Source organism: Salvelinus fontinalis, chromosome 22 (genome assembly GCF_029448725.1).
Source record: "Salvelinus fontinalis isolate EN_2023a chromosome 22, ASM2944872v1, whole genome shotgun sequence".
Lineage (NCBI taxonomy): Eukaryota > Metazoa > Chordata > Actinopteri > Salmoniformes > Salmonidae > Salvelinus > Salvelinus fontinalis.
Window position 1 is genome coordinate 34,709,192 of NC_074686.1, and position 22,500 is coordinate 34,731,691.

The window sequence follows — 22,500 nt, forward strand, 5'->3', positions numbered from 1 at the left end:
TCATGATGCCATCTGTTTTGTGAAGTGCACCAGTCCCTCCTGCAGCGAAGCACCCCCACAACATGATGCTGCCACTCCCGTGCTTCACGGTTAATGTGGTGTTCTTCGGCTTGCAAGCCTCCCCCTTTTTCCTCCGATTATAATGATGGTCATTATGGCCAAACAGTTCCATTTTTGTTTCATCAGACCAGAGGACATTTCTCCAAAAAGTATGATCTATGTTCCCATGTGCAGTTGAAAACTGTAGTTTGGCTTTTTTATGGCGGTTTTGGAGCAGTAGCTTCTTCCTGCTGAGCGGCCTTTCAGGTTATGTCGATATAGGACTCGTTTTACTGTGGAAATAGATACTTTTGTACCTGTTTCCTCCAGCATCTTCACAAGGTCCTTTGCTGTTGTTCTGGGAATGGTTTTTACTTTTCGCACAAAAGTACATTCATCTCTAGGAGACAGAACGTGTCTCTTTCCTGAGCGGTATGACGGCTGCGTGGTCCCATGGTGTTAATACTTGCGTACTATTGTTTGTACAGATGAATGTGGTACCTTCAGGCGTTTGGAAATTGCTCTCAAGGATGAACCAGACTTGTGAAGGTCTACAATTTATTTTTCTGAGGTCTTGGCTGATTTCATTTGATTTTCCCATGATGTCAAGCAAAGACGCACTGAGTTTGAAGGTAGGCCTTGAAATATATCCACAGGTACACCTCCGATTGACTCAAATTATGTCAATTAGCCTATCAGAATTTCTAAAGCCATGACATAATTTTCTGGAATTTTCCAAGCTGTTTAAAGGCACAGTCAACTTAGTGTATGTAAACTTCTGACCCACTGGAATTGTGATACAGTGAATTATAACTGAAAAACAAGTTTTAATGACTCCAACATAAGTGTATGTAAACTTCCGACTTCAACTGTATCAAAGATTACTACAATTTTTTATTTCACCTTTATTTAACCAGGAAGACCAGTTTAGAACAAGTTCTCATTTACAACTGCGACCTGGTCAAGATAAAGCAAAGCAGTGCGATACAAACAACAACACAGAGTTAGACATGGGATAAACAAACGTACAGTCAATACAACAATAGAAACATCTATGTACAGTGTGTGTAAATGTAGAAGAGTAGGGAGGTAGGCAATAAATAGGCCATAGAGGCAAAATAATTACAATTTAGCATTAATACTGGAGTGATAGATGTGCAAGTAGAGATACTGGGGTGCAAAAGAGCAAGAGGGTTATTAATAATATGGTGATGAGGTAGTTGGGTGTGCTATTTACAGATGGGCTGTGTACAGGTGCAGTGATCGGTAAGCTGCACCTTTTATAAACAGCAGCAGTACAATAGTAGCAGGGTACATTAAACTCATGTGAACCAGCAGGCCGTACAAAGAGACTAACACGAAAGCAGAGTCACTCTGGTTCAACATGACATAATGGACAGCTTATGTAAACCACTATAATCAATTCCTGAATGGGAACAATGCCCCGTTCTTCCATTTAGCCCTTTAAAAAAAAAAAACACTTTTCCCTTTCACCCTTTCACTTGTCTCAATGTATTCTGGGTCTCATCGTTATCTTCCTGTGATATGAAGGGTCCTTTTGACCGTCCAGTTCTGAGGATGGAGGACAGATCCTGGCAGGGTGACAGAGGAATGTTGTTGGTACCATGTCTCTAACGCCTAACTGTGTCACCTGTCATCTTGTCTCGCTGCCATCCCCTGTCACTCCTGTGTTGTGTGTGGCTGTCTGTGACACTCCAAAGACTGGGATATGTGGCAGAGGCACAACATAATCTCACCTAGAGGGACAATGGAAGTCAAAAAGACAATGGGGCCTTCCGCGAAAGGAGGTTGGGAATGCGATGACATCAATGCATTCTGAGTGAGCTGGGACCTCGAAATGTGTGACACAAAAGGACCAGTGATATAGGCCTCTGTCAGTCAGACTGGTAGGAGAAAGAGAAGGATGATTGGCCCAGTTCCTCCTCATTTATCTCTCTTGTTAAGCAGGTCTGCTCTCCTAGTATGGGTCGGATGTCTTAGCGCCGATTGTGTGTGGGATAGAGAATAACCTCTTGTGGACAGATCTACATAAACAGAACGGGTACCGTAGAATCTGTGGGGAAGGAATGGGATGCGTGGGACAATGAGCTGCAGTAGTTCCGGTGTTCGGGGTTTTTGCCACTGGTTATTTGGACAAATCACGATTTCGCAGGTGTGTAGCATCTTTCGAATTTTGGAAAGGGAGGGGACATTCCAGCCGCAACTTGCAAAGAGACAAGGTGGAGCTCCTCAGTCCGGTTCTGCTTTTCGCTTTAGCATCTCTTAATCCCTCCTCTTAACACCTCTTGGACATGTATGGACAAGCAGCTGACCAATTACATGAGACTTTAGTTCTGGGTTAACCAAGATTATACAGAGGATTATTCACTGCCTGAGGGGATAGGTATGTTTAGGGGTAGAGCAGGGAGAGGGAATGGGGAATGGAGTTTGGCTTCCTAATTGCTGGCCTCAATCGACTGAAAAATCTGCTTCGCAAATTCCGTAGTGAATTATTCAGACACTGTTGTAAATGCTATCATCTTCGTAGTTCTTATAACTAATAATAACTAATAATAACTAATAAATCCACAGCAAGGAGAGATGAGTATCTAAATTCATTTTTACATGGTTACATTTTGACATTGTTACATGGTTACATTTTGACATGGTTAGGCTTTGACATGGTTACATTTTGACATGGTTACATTTTGACATGGTTACATGGTTACATTTTGACATGGTTACATTGTTACATTTTGACATGGTTACATTTTGACACGGTTACTTTTTGACATGGTTACATTGTTACATTTTGACATGGTTACATTTTGACATGGTTACATTGTTACATTTTGACATGGTTACATTTTGACATGGTTACATTTTGACACGGTTACATTTTGACATGTTGTTACATTTTGACATGGTTACATTTTGACATGGTTACATTGTTACATTTTGACATGGTTACATTTTGACACGGTTACTTTTTGACATGGTTACATTGTTACATTTTGACATGGTTACATTTTGACACGGTTACATTTTGACATGTTGTTACATTTTGACATGGTTACATTTTGACATGGTTACATTTGACATGGTTACATTGTTACGTGGTTTCATTTTTGACATGGTTTCATTTTGACGTGGTTACATGTTGATGTGGTTACATTTTGACATGGTTACATTTTGACATGGTTAGGTTTTGACATGGTTACATTTGACATGGTACATTGTTAAGTGGTTACATTTTGACATGGTTTCATTTTGACGTGGTTACATTTTGATGTGGTTTCATTTTGACATGGTTACATTGTTACATTTTGACATGGTTACATTGTTACATGGTTACATTTTGACATGGTTACATTGTTACATGGTTACATTTGACATTGTTACATTTTGACATGGTTACATTTTGACATGGTTACATTTTGACATGGTTACATTTTGACATGGTTACATTGTTACATGGTTACATTTTGACATGGTTACATGGTTACATTTTGACATTGTTACATTGTTACATGGTTACATTTTGCCATGGTTACATGATTACATTTTTACATGGTTACGTGGTTACATGGTTACATTGTTAAATGGTTACATGGTTACATTTGTACAGTGTTACATTGTAACATTTTGACATGGTTACATTTTGACATTGTTACATTGTTACATTTTGACATGGTTACATGTTTACATGGTTACATTTTGACATGGTTACATGTTTACATGGTTACATTTGTACATTGTTAAATGGTTACATTGTTACAGTTTGACATGGTTACATGTTTACATTGTTAAATTTTGACATGGTTATATTTTGACATTGTTACAATGTTGACATTTACATGGTTACATAGTTACACGGTTACATTGTTACATGGTTACATTGTTACATTTTTTTATCCAGTCAGACAAAAGTCCCAGGGCTTCATCACAGTACATTAGTGATCTTTTAGCCTGTGGCCTGTGAAGTAATGTTGTCAACAGAAAAAAAAGTCTAAACTCTATGAGGAGACAGACACGATGGGAACCACCCAGAGGTAAACTCTGCCACTCTTTAGTTGAATAGTCTGTGTGCTGTAATGCTCTGTGAAAACGAGGACGGAGAAACCTCAACTCACCTCGCCCTGAAGGGAAACACCCACCCACACCCCCCCCCCACACACAAACACACACACACACACACACACACACACACACACACACACACACACACACACACACACACACACACACACACATACACACACACACACACACACACACACACACACACACACACACACACACACACACACACACACACACACACACACACACACACACACACATCCCTCACCGCTGACAGTTGTCCCCTGTCTGTCCACTGTGGACCATCCACTACATGAGCGTGATGGAAGCATTTACTGAGACATTTTGTAGACGGTTTGCAGCTCAGTGCACTGTCCAATTCTACCAGTGGTTACCTAGCCAGACAAATCATAGCCATCCTCCAAAGATATTTCTAGTAGACGAGCCTGTTTCTGAGAACATGTGATCATGTCAGGGTGAATCTATCTGGACACAGAAAGCTCCTTTGTGATCACACAAATAAAATACCTAGATATTGTGGGGTCTGCATTCATACACACTATTTCACAACACTGCTTCAAAACAGTTGCAGTGCTGTACAGTATTTACTGTGCATATGCTATCATCCGTCTGTCAAGGCCTCTGTGCATCCTGTCATACTGCAGGATTTATTTAATAATATCCCACTGAATACCCCCCCCCCCCCACACACACACACACAAAGGCTTCAAAACAGAAGGATCATGAGAGAGTGAGAGAGAGCGAGAGAGACAGAGAGAATGAGACAGAGAAAGAGAGACAGAGAGAGAGAGAGAGAGAAAGGCTGCCGAAGGCAGACCTGGCTCTCAAGAGAAGACAGGCAATGTGCACACTGCCCACAAAATTAGGTGGAAACTGAACTACACATCCTAACCTCCTGCCAAATGCATGACTATATTAGAGACACACATTTCCCACAGATTACACAGACTCACAAATAATTCAAAACAAATCTAACTTTGATAAACTCCCATATCTACTGGGTGAAATACCACAGTGTTCCATCACAGCAGCAAGATTTGTGACCTGTTGCCACAAGAAAAAGGCAACCAGTGATGTTTTTTATTTTCCCCTTTGTACATTAACCATTTGTACATCGTTACAACACTGTATATAGACATAATATGACATTTGACATGTCTTTATTATTATTGAACTTTTGTGAGAGCAATATAAACATGTTTCCCATGTTTCCCATGCCAATAAAGAGAGACAGAGACAGAGAGACAGAGAGAGAGAGAGAGAGAGAGAGAGAGAGAGAGAGAGAGAGAGAGAGAGAGAGAGAGAGAGAGAGAGAGAGAGAGAGAGAGAGAGAGAGAGAGACAGAGAGAGAGACAGACAGACAGACAGACAGACAGACAGACAGACAGACAGATAGAGCGATAGAGAGAGAGAGAGAGAGAGACAGAGAGGAGATAATAAAGTTCATGTTTACAGTAGTCTGGTGATCTGTTCAGTATGTAAAGGTTAAATAATCCCCGCAGAGCTCAGTGAACCTAAAGAAACACAGTGTATGCAGGAAATCCAACGGACCACATTTATTGGACTATTGGAGAGGCAGTCATGTTTTCATGCAGGCAGTGACTCAGTCTAAACTGATCTAAACCACCCGTACAGCACTATACTAGTCTCCCAGACAGACTCAGAAAGGTCTACAGTACACTCTGGTATGTTGCACCACATCATCATACTGCCTGTCACCATACTGCCTATCATCATACTGCCTGTCACCACACTGCCTATCACCACACTGCCTGTCACCATACTGCCTGTCACCATACTGCCTGTCACCATACTGCCTGTCACCATACTGCCTGTCACCACACTGCCTATCATCATACTGCCTACTGCCATACTGCCTGTCACCACACTGCCTGTCACCATACTGCCTATCACCATACTGCCTATCACCACACTGCCTATCACCATACTGCCTGTCACCATACTGCCTGTCACCACACTGCCTGTCACCACACTGCCTGTCACCACACTGCCTATCACCATACTGCCTGTCACCATACTGCCTGTCACCACACTGCCTGTCACCACACTGCCTGTCACCACACTGCCTATCACCATACTGCCTGTCACCATACTGCCTGTCACCACACTGCCTGTCACCACACTGCCTGTCACCACACTGCCTATCACCATACTGCCTGTCACCACACTGCCTATCATCATACTGCCTGTCACCACACTGCCTATCACCATACTGCCTGTCACCATACTGCCTGTCACCACACTGCCTGTCACCACACTGCCTGTCACCACACTGCCTATCACCATACTGCCTGTCACCATACTGCCTGTCACCACACTGCCTGTCACCACACTGCCTGTCACCACACTGCCTATCATCATACTGCCTGTCACCACACTGCCTGTCACCATACTGCCTGTCACCACACTGCCTGTCACCACACTGCCTGTCACCATACTGCCTGTCACCACACTGCCTGTCACCATACTGCCTGTCACCATACTGCCTATCACCACACTGCCTGTCACCACACTGCCTGTCACCACACTGCCTATCACCATACTGCCTGTCACCACACTGCCTGTCATCATACTGCCTGTCACCACACTGCCTGTCACCACACTGCCTATCACCATACTGCCTGTCACCACACTGCCTGCCTATCACCACACTGCCTATCACCATACTGCCTGTCACCACACTGCCTATCACCATACTGCCTGTCACCACACTGCCTGTCACCATACTGCCTGTCACCATACTGCCTATCACCACACTGCCTGTCACCACACTGCCTATCACCATACTGCCTGTCACCACACTGCCTGTCACCACACTGCCTATCACCATACTGCCTGTCACCACACTGCCTGTCACCACACTGCCTATCACCACACTGCCTGTCACCATACTGCCTGTCACCACACTGCCTATCACCACACTGCCTGTCACCATACTGCCTATCACCATACTGCCTATCACCATACTGCCTATCACCACACTGCCTGTCACCACACTGCCTATCACCATACTGCCTATCACCACACTGCCTATCACCATACTGCCTATCACCATACTGCCTATCACCACACTGCCTATCACCACACTGCCTGTCACCACACTGCCTATCACCATACTGCCTATCACCACACTGCCTATCACCACACTGCCTATCACCATACTGCCTATCACCATACTGCCTATCATCATACTGCCTGTCACCATACTGCCTGTCACCACACTGCCTATCACCATACTGCCTATCACCACACTGCCTATCACCATACTGCCTATCACCACACTGCCTGTCACCACACTGCCTGTCACCACACTGCCTATCACCATACTGCCTATCACCATACTGCCTGTAACCACACTGCCTGGCACCATACTGCATATCACCATACTGCCTACTACCATACTGCCTATCACCATACTGCATATCACCATACTGCCTATAACTATACTGCCTGGCACCATACTGCCTATCACTGTGTCTTCAGTTAGCAACACAAATCACATTAAAAAAGGAGACAGAGCACCCCTTCTCTCTCACTGTGACAATCATTCGACCACAACTGCAAAGCTGAGTCTACTGAACTGGGAAAATTCAGTTAGTTTGCCCCCTATGAGTTTAAAGAGGGAAATGTAGCTAGTTTTGGGAAATTTAGCCATTGTCTTAGTAACCGTCAAAAAGAAGAGAGGCTTCCAACTCCTTGATATTATCTACTAAGGCTCTATTCACACGGGACTAGTATTACTACAGAAAGTCAGTTATGTAATTATTACCTCAGCATGTCCGTTTTTCCAGTGGACAATTCGGACCGGATTAGTTTTACTAAACTGCCCCTGTAATTATATTTTTTGTCCCTCATACGTTATGACGGGAGCCTGGAAGCTCCTCTAGTCGTGAAGACATTTCACATGTCTAGGGATAGTCTAACGTTGACCCAATGGTCTTCAGTTCAGAGAAAGACATAATGAATATCAATAAGAACCATGAACGGCAACCTATGCAGACATTTAATTACCTGACGGATTTGGCAATTTATCAATTAATTGGCACAAAATTGTCCACTTCATCTATTAGAAGAGAAGTACGGCACTAGGAAAGTTGATATGTGACATAAAATATCATTCATCTGCAGTCTGCATGCATTGCACTTTGTTTAAAGAATTCATTTCTTCCCATGTTCTGACCCAAACTGGTTATGTTCTTACCCCATGTTCTGACCCAAACTGGGTATGTTCTTACCCCATGTTCTTACCCAAACTGGGTATGTTCTTACCCCATGTTCTTACCCAAACTGGGTATGTTCTTACCCCATGTTCTGACCCAAACTGGGTATGTTCTTACCCCATGTTCTTACCCAAACTGGGTATGTTCTTACCCCATGTTCTTACCCAAACTGGGTATGTTCTTACCCCATGTTCTTACCCAAACTGGGTATGTTCTTACCCCATGTTCTTACCCAAACTGGGTATGTTCTGACCCCATGTTCTGACCCAAACTGGGTATGTTCTGACCCCATGTTCTGACCCAAACTGGGTATGTTCTTACCCCATGTTCTGACCCAAACTGGGTGCAGCACCTGTTAAACTCTGTAATATCCCTCAAAACACAGGGATGATGATTCCCACGGGATAAGTATTATCAGAGGACCTTGGAGTTTGACGAAATACCGTAGGTTCTTAGGGCCGGGATATTAACCTTCCTTCGAAGTAAAAATGACTGACATGGCAGATTCGGACGAGACTAAAATTACGGATGTAGGGATTTGTGCTCGCGCAGATACTGTAATTATATTACCTAAGCTCCCCCAGTCAAATGTATCTCGTCCGAGTAGGGCGTAAGACACGTGAAACACAGGGGTGTAGATGCAGAAACCTGGGCTGCGTCCCAAATGGCACCCTATTCCCAATATAGTGCACGACAGGTCTCTGGACTAAAGTAGTGCACTACATAGGAACTAGGGTGCCATTTTGGACGTATCCCTCCTATCCTTCACTCTGAGTTTGGAAGTAGTATCTGAGCTTTATCGTCTCTGAGAATGATACAAACTTCAAATTAACCAAAATAAGACAAACCTGAAATTAACCAAAATAAGACAAACATTTTTCAGAGGGGAGGCTGTAGTGGAAAGTTTAATTTCCCTTTAAGAAACAGAGTTGGTGCCTGGCCGGGCATGGCAATGAGAGTTAGTGTTGAGCCCTGCTATAGGTCTTAATTGCCTAGCAACATGGGACAAGTAAGTCCTCCAAATGAGGGGATAAATAGAGAAAGCGAGAGTGAATTTCTTTCCCTCCCAACCAAGGACAGAGGGAAATGTAATTGTGCCTAATTTGGATGATTAGGGTGTTTTCAGACAGAAGGGATAATGAGTGGCACTTTATTTTATTAAATCCTCCTCTAAACGACTGGAATAGGAGAACAGGGCACTTCGGCCATGAGGCCTTCGTCAGTCGTCTGAGTATAAACGAAGCCTTGACAAAAAACTGAACAGAGCCAATTAAAGTCCTAGAGGGCTGATACAAAGGAAGGTGAGGCAGTCAGCAGAAGAGCCATTCTGGCCACCAGGAGAAAGAGGATTCGGAGGGAGGGGAGCCCATCGGCAGAAGAGCCATTCTGTCCGGGATGGAGGCGATCTAAGGTGTGCTGGGGAACAGGGAATAGGTCCTATATGATGGCCCCCTGGGGCCCTGACTTGGACCGGCAGTTTAGCACGACACAGGGTTGGGGAGAGAGAGCGAGGGAGAGATGGTTAGAGAGAGAAAAAGAGAGAGAGAAAGAGAGGCAGAGAGAGAGAGAGAGAGAGAGAGAGAGAGAGAGAGAAAAATACTATACCTACCTCTGCCTAAACATCAGCACCACAGGTAACTTCCACAAAGTTGTGAACAATCTGAGAGACAAGGCAATAAGTGCCTTCTATGCCATCAAAAATACATCAAATTCGACACACCAAAGTCAGTTATAGAACCCATTGCACTTTATGGTTGTGAGTTCTGGTCACTCACCAACCGATAATTCACAATATGGGACAAACACCAAATTGAAACTCTGCAGGCAGAATTCTGCAAAAATATCCTCTGTGTACAATGTAAAACACCAAATAATGCATGCAGAGCAGAATTAGGCCGATACCCACTAATTATCAAGATCCAGAAAAGATCTGTTAAATTCTACAACCAGCTAAAATGAAGGGAATCCAAAACCTTAGATAACAAAGCCACACCTACAGAGAGATGAACCTGGAGAAGACTCCCCTAAGCAAGCTTGTCCTAGGGCTCTGTTCACAAACACAAACAGATCCCACAGAGCCCCAGGACAGCAACACAATTAGACCCAACCAAATCATGAGAAAACAAAAATATAATGACTTGACAGATTGGAAAGAATTAACAAAAAAACAGAGCAAACTAGAATGCTATTTGGCCCTAAACAGAGAGTACACAGTGGCAGAAAACCTGACCACTGGAAAGGTTTGACTATGTACAGACTCCGTGAGCATAGCCTTGCTATTGAGAAAGGCCGCCGTAGGCAGACCTGGCTCTCAAGAGAAGACAGGCTATGTGCACACTGCCCACAAAATGAGATGGAAACTGAGCTGCCCTTCCTAACCTCCTGCCAAATGTATGACCATATTAGAGAGACATATTTCCCTCAGATTACACGGATCCACAAAGAATTAGAAAACAAACCTAATTTTGATAAACTTCCATATATATTGGGTGAAATTCCACAGTGTGTCATCACAGCAGCAAGATTTGTGACCTGTTGCCACAAGAAAAGGACAACCAGTGAAGAACAAACACCACTGTAAGTACAACCCATATTTACGTTTATTTATTTTCCCTTTTGTAATTTAACGTTTTGCACATTGTTACAACACTTTATATAGACATAATATGACATTTGAAATGTATTTTTTCTTTTGGAACTTCTGTAAGTGTAATGTTTACTGTTAATTTGATTGTTTATTTCACTTTCGTTTATTATCTACTTCACTTGGTTTGGCAATGTTAACCATGCCAATAAAGCCCCTTGAATTGAATGGAGAGAGAGAGAGAGAGAGAGAGAGAGAGAGAGAGAGAGAGAGAGAGGGGAAGGGGAGAGAGGGTTGGAGAGAGAAAGAGAAAGAGAGAGAGAGAGAGAGAGAGAGAGAGAGAGAGAGAGAGAGGAGGGAGAGAAAGTAAGAGAGAGAGAGTGAGAGTAAGAGAGAGAGGGTTAGAGAGAGAGAAATGGAGAGAGACAGAATAGAGGGAGAAAATACAATAGTTTCAGAAGTCTGTCATGCTATTTTCCTGTTTTCTGTGTTCACCTTGACCCACATGACCTCCTCAGCACCACTCATTTCCCCGAACTTCGACCCTTCCTCTCCAGAACACTAACACCAGCCACACAGGACACAGAGAGCAACATGGGGCAGGACTCACAATCTATTTTAGTATTACACACAGACAGATACAGGCACAAACACACACACACACAGAGCAACAAACTAAAAAGTAGCAAATCATCAGAAAATAATCCACAAGGATGTGTGGGCAAAAATATTAAATAATCCTTGGTATTTTTTATTTTCTTCGAATATTCTTTACTTTTATTTTGCACATGATAGACTTCATTAATGTATTGAACACTGTAGATATATTGTACACAGTGTTGATATCAGTCCACATCCATTCCTCTCAGAGAACTAGCTAGCCACAGTGTTGATATCAGTCCACATCCATCCCTCTCAGAGCACTAGCTAGCCACAGTGTTGATATCAGTCCACATCCATTCCTCTCAGAGCACTAGCTAGCCACAGTGTTGATATCAGTCCACATCCATTCCTCTCAGAGAACTAGCTAGCCACAGTGTTGATATCAGTCCACATCCATCCCTCTCAGAGAACTAGCTAGCCACAGTGTTGATATCAGTCCACATCCATCCCTCTCAGAGCACTAGCTAGCCACAGTGTTGATATCAGTTCACATCCATCCCTCTCAGAGAACTAGCTAGCCACAGTGTTGATATCAGTCCACATCCATCCCTCTCAGAGCACTAGCTAGCCACAGTGTTGATATCAGTCCACATCCATCCCTCTCAGAGAACTAGCTAGCCACAGTGTTGCTATGAGTCCACATCCATCCCTCTCAGAGCACTAGCTAGCCACAGTGTTGCTATGAGTCCACATCCATCCCTCTCAGAGCACTAGCTAGCCACAGTGTTGATATCAGTCCACATCCATCCCTCTCAGAGAACTAGCTAGCCACAGTGTTGCTATGAGTCCACATCCATCCCTCTCAGAGCACTAGCTAGCCACAGTGTTGCTATGAGTCCACATCCATCCCTCTCAGAGCACTAGCTAGCCACAGTGTTGATATCAGTCCACATCCATCCCTCTCAGAGAACTAGCTAGCCACAGTGTTGCTATGAGTCCACATCCATCCCTCTCAGAGCACTAGCTAGCCACAGTGTTGATATCAGTCCACATCCATCCCTCTCAGAGCACTAGCTAGCCACAGTGTTGATATCAGTCCACATCCATCCCTCTCAGAGCACTAGCTAGCCAGTGTTGCTATCAGCGAGAGGAGGAGGGGAGTAGGGGAGTACAGGTCAAAAGTTTGGACACACTTACTCATTCAAGGGTTTTTCTTTATTTTTACTATTTTCTAGACACTCAGAACAGTTGATGTTGAGATGTGTCTGTTACTTGAACTCTGTGAAGCATTTATTTGGGCTGCAATCTGAGGTGCAATTAACTACTAATGAACGTATCCTCTGCAGCAGAGATAACTCTGGGTCTTCCCTTCCTGTGGCGGTCCTCATGAGATCCAGTTTCATCATAGCGCTTGATTGTTTTTGCGACTGCACTTCAAGAAAATGTTCCGTGTTGACTGACCTTCATGTCTTAAAGTAATGATGGACTGTCATTTCTTTTTTCTTATTTGAGCTGTTCTTGCCATAATATGGACTAGGTCTTTTACAAAATAGGGCTGTCTTCTGTATACCACCCCCACCTTGTCACAGGTAGGTGTGGTACATACTTATTTGGTTACTACATGATTCCATATGTGTTATTTCATAGTTTTAATGTCTTCACTATTATTATACAATGTAGAAAATAGTAAAAATAAAGAAAAACCCTGGAACGAGTAGGTGTGTCCAGGCTTTTGACTGGTCCTGTATATAATACAGAGAAATAACAGCAACAACACCAGCGGAGGCTGCTCCCACTGCGAAATCAACCCTATTCCTCCTTCTAAGACAGATATAATTAGGGCTTGTAGAATTACAATTCAATTCAGTCTCCAGTAGTATTACCCTGCTAACTGTGACAATTCAACCTAGCAGTCTAGGAGAGGAGGAGGAGGGGAGTAGGGGAGGAGAGAAGGAGAGAAGGAGGGGAGTAGGGAATGAGGGGAGTAGGAGGGGAGGAGCAGATGAGAGAAGGAGGGGAGGAGGGGATGAGAGGAGGACGGGAGGAGAGAAGGAGGGGAGGAGGGGAGTAGGAGGGAAGAAGTGAAGTCATTGGTTCTGGGTGATTCACTGGACCGTTCTTTGTGTGTGTGTGTGTGTGTGTGTGTGTGGGGGGGGGGGGGGGTTCTGTACACCTGTACATACATACATACCTCTACATGTTTCATACATATGTATGAGGGGAGTCAGACCCAGGGTGTTTTAACAGGCCTGCAGGTTGTGTCCAGGGACTGCTTCTTTATAATGGGAGCAGAGCAGTGGCCAAACTACCCATTCCATCTGGACCCAGAGAAGCGCTGAGCGTGTGTGTGTGTGGTGTGTGTGTGTGTGTGTGTGTGTGTGTGTGTGTGTGTGTGTGTGTGTGTGTGTGTTACGCTGCCTAGGCCTGGTGCCCCCCTCTCCTGCCCTCTGGCTAATTGAATGGCTAACCTGTTTCCAATTTTCATTACTTCTAATATCTAAAGATACCCCCCACCCCTGTTGAACCCTCAAACCCCCCTAGTACAATTTAAGCCTTGACCCCTTCTGTGGCGAACCAGATTTTCCTGCCACCCCACCCGCCCCTTCTCTCCCCAAACAAGGACTCTTTGTCTACTCCCCTGTTAGCGAGCATGCTCACAGGACAAGCTTAATTAGCCCTCCAATTCCTTACATATGGTTACACGTAACACACACACACCCACGAGCACCGACACACATACATCAGTAAGTACAATGACTGTGCAGGTGTGTAAGTGTGTGTGTGTGGGGGAGGGGGGTTCAGGTGTGTGTGTGTGTCGGTGTTGGGGGGGGGGGGGGGGGTTCAGGTGGATGCCTGTGTGTGTGTCTATATGTGTGTGTGTGTGGGGGTGGGTGGGGGTTCAGGTGTGTGTGTGTGTGTCGGTGTTGGGGGGGGGGTTCAGGTGGATGTCTGTGTGTGTGTCTGTATGTGTGTGTTTGTTTCCTTTGTAGTCCACAGTTGCACTGTATTATGCCTCTGTTAATCAGATCTTGTTCCACATCTATAACTGAATCTACTTCATTCACCACACAGTTACCCCGGCTGTCATTTCCATGGTAACTGTCAGGTGAAACACCAAGTCCTCTCTACAATCTACTTCATTCACCACACAGTTACCCCGGCTGTCATTTCCATGGTAACTGTCAGGTGAAACACCAAGTCCTCTCTACAATCTACTTCATTCACCACACAGTTACCCCGGCTGTCATTTCCATGGTAACTGTCAGGTGAAACACCAAGTCCTCTCTACAATCTACTTCATTCACCACACAGTTACCCCGGCTGTCATTTCCATGGTAACTGTCAGGTGAAACACCAAGTCCTCTCTACAACCTAGACAGCCACATTTTCACTGTTTATCTTTGTTGTTGTAGGCTGATTGGACATATGGAGATGGACGGAGACAACAGGGCTGATTGAACATATGGAGATGGATGGAGACAACAGGGCTGATTGAACATATGGAGATGGACAGAGACAACAGGGCTGATTGAACATATGGAGATGGACAGAGACAACAGGGCTGATTGAACATATGGAGATGGACAGAGACAACAGGGCTGATTAAACATATGGAGATGGATGGAGACAACAGGGCTGATTGAACATATGGAGATGGACAGAGACAACAGGGCTGATTGAACATATGGAGATGGACAGAGACAACAGGGCTGATTGAACATATGGAGATGGACGGAGACAACAGGGCTGATTGAACATATGGAGATGGATGGAGACAACAGGGCTGATTGAACATATGGAGATGGACAGAGACAACAGGGCTGATTGAACATATGGAGATGGATAGAGACAACAGGGATGATAGAACATATGGAGATGGACAGAGACAACAGGGCTGATTGGACATATGGAGATGGATGGAGACAACAGGGCTGATCATCACTAAACTAAGGACCCTGGGACTAAACACCTCCCTCTGCAACTGGATCCTGGACTTCCTGACAATTCAACCTAGCAGTGAACCAGTCTCCAGAAGTATTACCCTGCTAACTGTGACAATTCAACCTAGCAGTGAACCAGTCTCCAGTATTATTACCCTGCTAACTGTGACAATTCAACCTAGCAGTGAACCAGTCTCCAGTATTATTACCCTGCTAACTGTGACAATTCAACCTAGCAGTGAACCAGTCTCCAGTATTATTACCCTGCTAACTGTGACAATTCAACCTAGCAGTGAACCAGTCTCCAGATTTATTACCCTGCTAACTGTGACAATTCAACCTAGCAGTGAACCAGTCTCCAGTAGTATTACCCTGCTAACTGTGACAATTCAACCTAGCAGTGAACCAGTCTCCAGTAGTATTACCCTGCTAACTGTGACAATTCAACCGAGCAGTGAACCAGTCTCCAGTATTATTACCCTGCTAACTGTGACAATTCAACCTAGCAGTGAACCAGTCTCCAGTAGTATTACCCTGCTAACTGTGACAATTCAACCGAGCAGTGAACCAGTCTCCAGTAGTATTACCCTGCTAACTGTGACAATTCAACCTAGCAGTGAACCAGTCTCCAGAAGTACTACCCTGCTAACTGTGACAATTCAACCGAGCAGTGAACCAGTCTCCAGTAGTATTACCCTGCTAACTGTGACAATTCAACCTAGCAGTGAACCAGTCTCCAGTAGTATTACCCTGCTAACTGTGACAATTCAACCTAGCAGTGAACCAGTCTCCAGTAGTATTACCCTGCTAACTGTGACAATTCAACCTAGCAGTGAACCAGTCTCCAGTAGTATTACCCTGCTAACTGTGACAATTCAACCTAGCAGTGAACCAGTCTCCAGTAGTACTACCCTGCTAACTGTGACAATTCAACCTAGCAGTGAACCAGTCTCCAGTAGTATTACCCTGCTAACTGTGACAATTCAACCTAGCAGTGAACCAGTCTCCAGTAGTATTACCCTGCTAACTGTGACAATTCAACCTAGCAGTGAACCAGTCTCCAGTAGTACTACCCTGCTAACTGTGACAATTCAACCGAGCAGTGAACCAGTCTCCAGTAGTATTACCCTGCTAACTGTGACAATTCAACCTAGCAGTGAACCAGTCTCCAGTAGTACTACCCTGCTAACTGTGACAATTCAACCTAGCAGTGAACCAGTCTCCAGTAGTATTACCCTGCTGTGACAATTCAACCGAGCAGTGAACCAGTCTCCAGTAGTATTACCCTGCTAACTGTGACAATTCAACCTAGCAGTGAACCAGTCTCCAGTAGTATTACCCTGCTAACTGTGACAATTCAACTTAGCAGTGAACCAGTCTCCAGTAGTATTACCCTGCTAACTGTGACAATTCAACCTAGCAGTGAACCAGTCTCCAGTAGTATTACCCTGCTAACTGTGACAATTCAACCTAGCAGTGAACCAGTCTCCAGTAGTATTACCCTGCTAACTGTGACAATTCAATCTAGCAGTGAACCAGTCTCCAGAAGTACTACCCTACTAACTGTAGGAGATCAAACCTGCCATCAACACACATGCAGACAAATAGCACAGGTTTAAGGAGAAAACTGATAGCCGTGTGTGTGCATGTATATGTGCACCCAATGAGTGCATGAGTGTGTGTGTGTGTGTGGTTAGGTGTGTGCGTGGTTAAGTGTGTGGGATAGAGTGTGGGAAAATTGGGTGATAATCTAATTAAAAAAGTGTTCATAGCACTGTAATTAACGTTCGTCTACTTGTTATTATAAAAACAGGGTCACTCTACCAAAACATGTGTTGTGTTTATTTACAGGGACGTAATATACCAAACTTTACCCATCAACCCTTTCTATAGAAAAGGAGGTAAATGAATCTTCTTGGTTTACACTAAACCCCAACCGGGTGGCTTTTCACACCTATAGATACTGGAGCTATGCACTAAACCCAAACCGGGTGGCTTTTCACACCTATAGATACTGGAGCTATACACTAAACCCAAACCGGGAGGCTTTTCACACCTATAGATACTGGAGCTATGCACTAAACCCAAACCGGGGGGCTTTTCACACCTATAGATACTGGAGCTATGCACTAAACCCAAACCGGGAGGCTTTTCACACCTATAGATACTGGAGCTATGCAATAAACCCAAACCGGGAGGCTTTTCACACCTATAGATACTGGAGCTATACACTAAACCCAAACCGGGTGGCTTTTCACACCTATAGATACTGGAGCTATGCACTAAACCCAAACCGGGAGGCTTTTCACACCTATAGATACTGGAGCTATACACTAAACCCAAACCGGGAGGCTTTTCACACCTGTAGATACTGGAGCTATGCTCTAAACCCCAACCGGGGGGCTTTTCACACCTATAGATACTGGAGCTATGCTCTAAACCCCAACCAGGAGGCTTTTCACACCTGTAGATACTGGAGCTATGCATTTAACATGACTGGAGCTCCCTGTGTGTACTTGGTTTGGTGCTCCAGTCTGCCAATATCTAGCTGGGCCATCCTTTCACAAGTGGTGCATATTTTATTTTTTGCACGAGCACTACACAGCTGATTTAAATAATGCTACGGTTAAAAACAAAATGTGCACCCTTTGGGGTCTCCAGGACTGAGTTTGGGAAACGTTGGCCTCGGCTAACCAGACCACCAGAGACAACAGGGACGGGCCAGGGGTAAGAACTCCGGGATGGGTAACAGACGTGTTGGGGAACACCCCCTCAACACCCAGCGGAGAGGAGGTGTGAGCAAGGAGGGAAGAAGCATCTGTGATGAATACCACACAAAGTAACATACTATTTCTACCTCTCTCTCTGCGTCCAGGGGACAGGCCTGAGCCTTGGAGCTCATCTCATGTTACACACATGTACACACAATCGGAGCCACACTTACCACCCTCACAGTCCCTGTGCTGCCTAATGAGGGGAGAGAATCCCTTTCCATCTCTAATGTTCCAAGGAGCTCCTCCCCCTATGTTCCAAGGAGCTCATCCCATATGTTCCAAGCAGCTCCTCCCCATATGTTCCAAAGAGCTCCTCCCCCTACATTCCAAGGATCTCCTCCCCTATGTTCCAAGGAGCTCCCCCTACGTTCCAAGGAGCTCCTCCCCCTATGTTCCAAGGAGCTCATCCCCATATGTTCCAAGGAGCTCCTCCCCCTATGTTCCAAGGAGCTCATCCCCATATGTTCCAAGGAGCTCCTCCCCCTATGTTCCAAGGAGCTCCTCCCCCTATGTTCCAAGGATCTCCTCCCCCTATGTTCCAAGGAGCTCCTCCCAATATGTTCCAAGGAGCTCCTCCCCATATGTTCCAAGGAGCTCCTCCCCCTATGTTCCAAGGAGCTCCTCCCCATATGTTCCAAGGAGCTCCTCCCCCAATGTTCCAAGGAGCTCCTCACCCTATGTTCCAAGGAACTCCTCCCCCTATGTTCCAAGTAGCTCCTCCCCATGTGTTCCAAGGAGCTCCTCCCCCTATGTTCTTTAGGTGCTCCTCCCCCTATGTTCCAAGGAGCTCCTCCCCCTACATTCCAAGGAGCTCCTCCCCCTATGTTCCAAGGAGCTCCTCCCCCTACATTCCAAGGAGCTCCTCCCCTTATGTTCTTTAGGTGCTCCTCCCCCTACATTCCATGGGGCTCATCCCCCTATGTTCCAAGGAGCTCCTTCCCCTATGTTCTTTAGGTGCTCCTCCCCCTATGTTCCAAGGAGCTCCTCCCCATATGTTCTTTAGGTGCTCCTCCCCCTATGTTCCAAGGAGCTCCTCCCTCTATGTTCCAAGGAGCTCCTCCCCCTATGTTCCAAGGAGCTCCTCACCCTATGTTCCAAGGAGCTCCTCCCCCTATGTTCCAAGGAGCTACTCACCCTATGTTCCAAGGAGCTCCTCCCCCTATGTTCCAAGGAGCTCCTCCCCCTATGTTCCAAGGAGCTCCTCACCCTATGTTCCAAGGAGCTCCTCCCCCTATGTTCCAAGGAGCTCCTCCCCCTATGTTCCAAGGAGCTCCTCCCCCTATGTTCCAAGGAGCTCCTCCCCCTATGTTCCAAGGAGCTCCTCCCCCTATGTTCCAAGGAGCTCCTCCCCCTATGTTCCAAGGAGCTCCTCCCCCTATGTTCCAAGGAGCTCCTCCCCCTATGTTCTTCAGGTGGAGCAATGATCAAACCGTACCCATGTGAGGAGAATCAATGTTCCATCGCCGTTCCATTTGTTTTATACCATTGCCATCGAAGAATCTATTCTACACAGCCTCCTGTCTAGATAGTGCAGTGACTGTGAAACGAGCTCAGGACCTGAGGTTTGAAGGAAACACCACAGGGGACATAACAAGGGATATCTGAAATTACAGAGAAGGGAATGCTTTCTAATGCATATTTTAACCACGCATGGGAGCTTAGTGCACATGGTAAAAAATGTTATTACCTTTATTTTATACATTTTTTTTTCAACTTCTTATTCTGTTCTATGTCCCTTGTTGAGTCCAGGTTCCACAATCCAGCTAGGTCCATCATGTGTTAGTACCATCGTAGTGGCCACCCCACAGCACCAACCCTGCCCACACAGCACCAACCCTGCCCCCATAGCACCAACCCACAGCACCAACCCTGCCCACACAGCACCAACCCACAGCACCAACCCTGCCCCCATAGCACCAACCCTGCCCCCATAGCACCAACCCACAGCACCAACCCTGCCCACACAGCACCAACCCACAGCACCAACCCTGCCCCCATAGCACCAACCCACAGCACCAACCCTGCCCCCATAGCACCAACCCACAGCACCAACCCTGCCCACACAGCACCAACCCTGCTCCCATAGCACCAACCCACAGCACCAACCCTGCCCACACAGCACCAACCCTGCCCCCATAGCACCAACCCTGCCCACACAGCACCAACCCTGCCCCCATAGCACCAACCCACAGCACCAACCCTGCCCCCATAGCACCAACCCACAGCACCAACCCTGCCCCCATAGCACCAACCCTGCCCCCATAGCACCAACCCACAGCACCAACCCTGCCCACACAGCACCAACCCAGAGCACCAACCCTGCCCCCATAGCACCAACCCACAGCACCAACCCTGCCCCCATAGCACCAACCCACAGCACCAACCCTGCCCACACAGCACCAACCCTGCTCCCATAGCACCAACCCACAGCACCAACCTTGCCCACACAGCACCAACCCTGCCCCCATAGCACCAACCCTGCCCCCATAGCACCAACCCACAGCACGTGCACTACAACAGCCCCCTTGCTCCGCACTGGAACTCACCACCCAAGAGGAGAGAGGAGAGGGGGGAGTGGAGAAGGGAGAGGAGGGATGAGGAGAGAGGAGAGGGGGGAGTGGAGAAGGGAGAGGAGAGGGATGAGGAGAGGGGAGAGGGGGGAGTGGAGAAGGGAGAGGAGAGGGATGAGGAGAGGGGAGAGGGGGGAGAGCCCAATTTATATTTTTGTTGTGAAACTAGAACCAGGGCCAGTCCCTGCCGTTCTGCCGCCCTACGTGAGACCAACAACAATTACCCCGCAAAACTAGAATAGTCCCAGTAAGTAAAATTATGTTGAAAAGACGTCTAAAATACGTATTTTCCAGACATTGAAGTTAGGTTCAATTTAGGTTCTGAATGAAAGGTGAAAAGGTATTTTCCATATGTTTAAAATACATATTTTCCAGGACGTAGAAAAGTGTATTATCTAGACATTGAAAACTACGTATTTTCCAGACGTTGAAATCAGGCAAATGTTGGTTATGAATGAAAGTTGAAAATAAGTAATTTATAGATGTCTATGTTTGGACCAAATTATGGCTGGTCCAGACCGGACAAAGTCTGAACCAAACAAACATAGAAGTTATCGTGATCCTATTTGCAAAGTATTTTCTTTTTCGGTATGATCAGCTGGTCAAAAATTGGCAGCTACAAACTTCAAACCACTGATCATGACAGTTGTGATTGTCCATTCCATGTTGTCCATTTTACTTTGACATGTCCTGTTTTTAGGATATGTTGTTTGTTAACATGACAGCACATTTTTTATTTGATTGAGCGCCATTTTGGTTAGACTATTTCATCGGAGAAGCCTGCTTGAAGTAAAAAGTGTCTTAGGTTAGGCTATGTGTTCGTAGAAACCTGAATGTTGTAAAAAGGGTCCGTCTCATTACATTGTCATACATTTTATCTCCAGCCTGTAGGCTATTGAAAAGGCCACATACTCTTTCTACCAAATCCTATATCTGCTACATGCTTTATGTTAGATAATTATGTTGACGGAGCGAGTCTCTCCGACAACACCCTGTAGAGGAGCGTTAGTGGAGCACCGCATCGACGAGTCTCCCTGACAACACCCTGTAGAGGAGCGTTGGTGGAGCACCGCAGCGCCGAGTCTCTCCGACAACACCCTGTAGAGGAGCGTTGGTGGAGCACCGCAGCGACGAGTCTCTCCGACAACACCCTGTAGAGGAGCGTTGGTGGAGCACCGCAGCGACGAGTCTCCCGACAACACCCTGTAGAGGAGTGTTGGGGGAGCACCGCAGCGACGAGTCTCTCCGACAACACCCTGTAGAGGAGCGTTGGTGGAGCACCGCAGCGACGAGTCTCTCCGACAACACCCTGTAGAGGAGCGTTGGTGGAGCACCGCATCGACGAGTTTCTCCGACAACACCCTGTAGAGGAGCGTTGGTGGAGCACCGCAGCGACGAGTCTCCCCGACAACACCCTGTAGAGGAGCGTTGGTGGAGCACCGCAGCGACGAGTCTCTCCGACAACACCCTGTAGAGGAGCGTTGGTGGAGCACCGCAGCGACGAGTCTCTCCGACAACACCCTGTAGAGGAGCGTTGGTGGAGCACCGCATCGACGAGTCTCTCCGACAACACCCTGTAGAGGAGCGTTGGTGGAACACCGCAGCGACGAGTCTCTCCGACAACACCCTGTAGAGGAGCGTTAG

The 22,500-nt window shown here is 45.9% G+C and overlaps 2 protein-coding genes across 5 annotated transcripts in view; one reads left to right on the forward strand and one right to left on the reverse strand.

Moving 5' to 3' along the window:
* Nucleotides 1-22,500, reverse strand: part of LOC129820233 (zinc finger transcription factor Trps1-like) — a 239,989-nt gene that overhangs the window by 43,204 nt on the left and 174,285 nt on the right. The window lies entirely within an intron of this gene.
* Nucleotides 1,950-16,867, forward strand: LOC129820234 (uncharacterized). 2 transcript variants are annotated; one of them, XM_055877263.1, is made up of 2 exons: nucleotides 1,950-2,212; nucleotides 14,985-16,867. In XM_055877263.1, exon 2 carries the CDS (start codon nucleotides 15,489-15,491, stop codon nucleotides 16,755-16,757), a length of 1,269 nt encoding a protein of 422 aa, XP_055733238.1. In that variant the 5' UTR covers nucleotides 1,950-2,212; nucleotides 14,985-15,488; the 3' UTR covers nucleotides 16,758-16,867. The 2 variants fall into 2 exon arrangements, with proteins under 2 accessions (XP_055733238.1, XP_055733237.1); XM_055877262.1 differs by lacking the exon at nucleotides 1,950-2,212 and adding an exon at nucleotides 7,428-10,961.

What these genes read in the sequence shown, in the direction of transcription:
- LOC129820234 (XM_055877263.1), top strand. Translation starts at nt 15,489, where the DNA reads ATGGAGACAACAGGGCTGATCATCACTAAACTAAGGACCCTGGGACTA.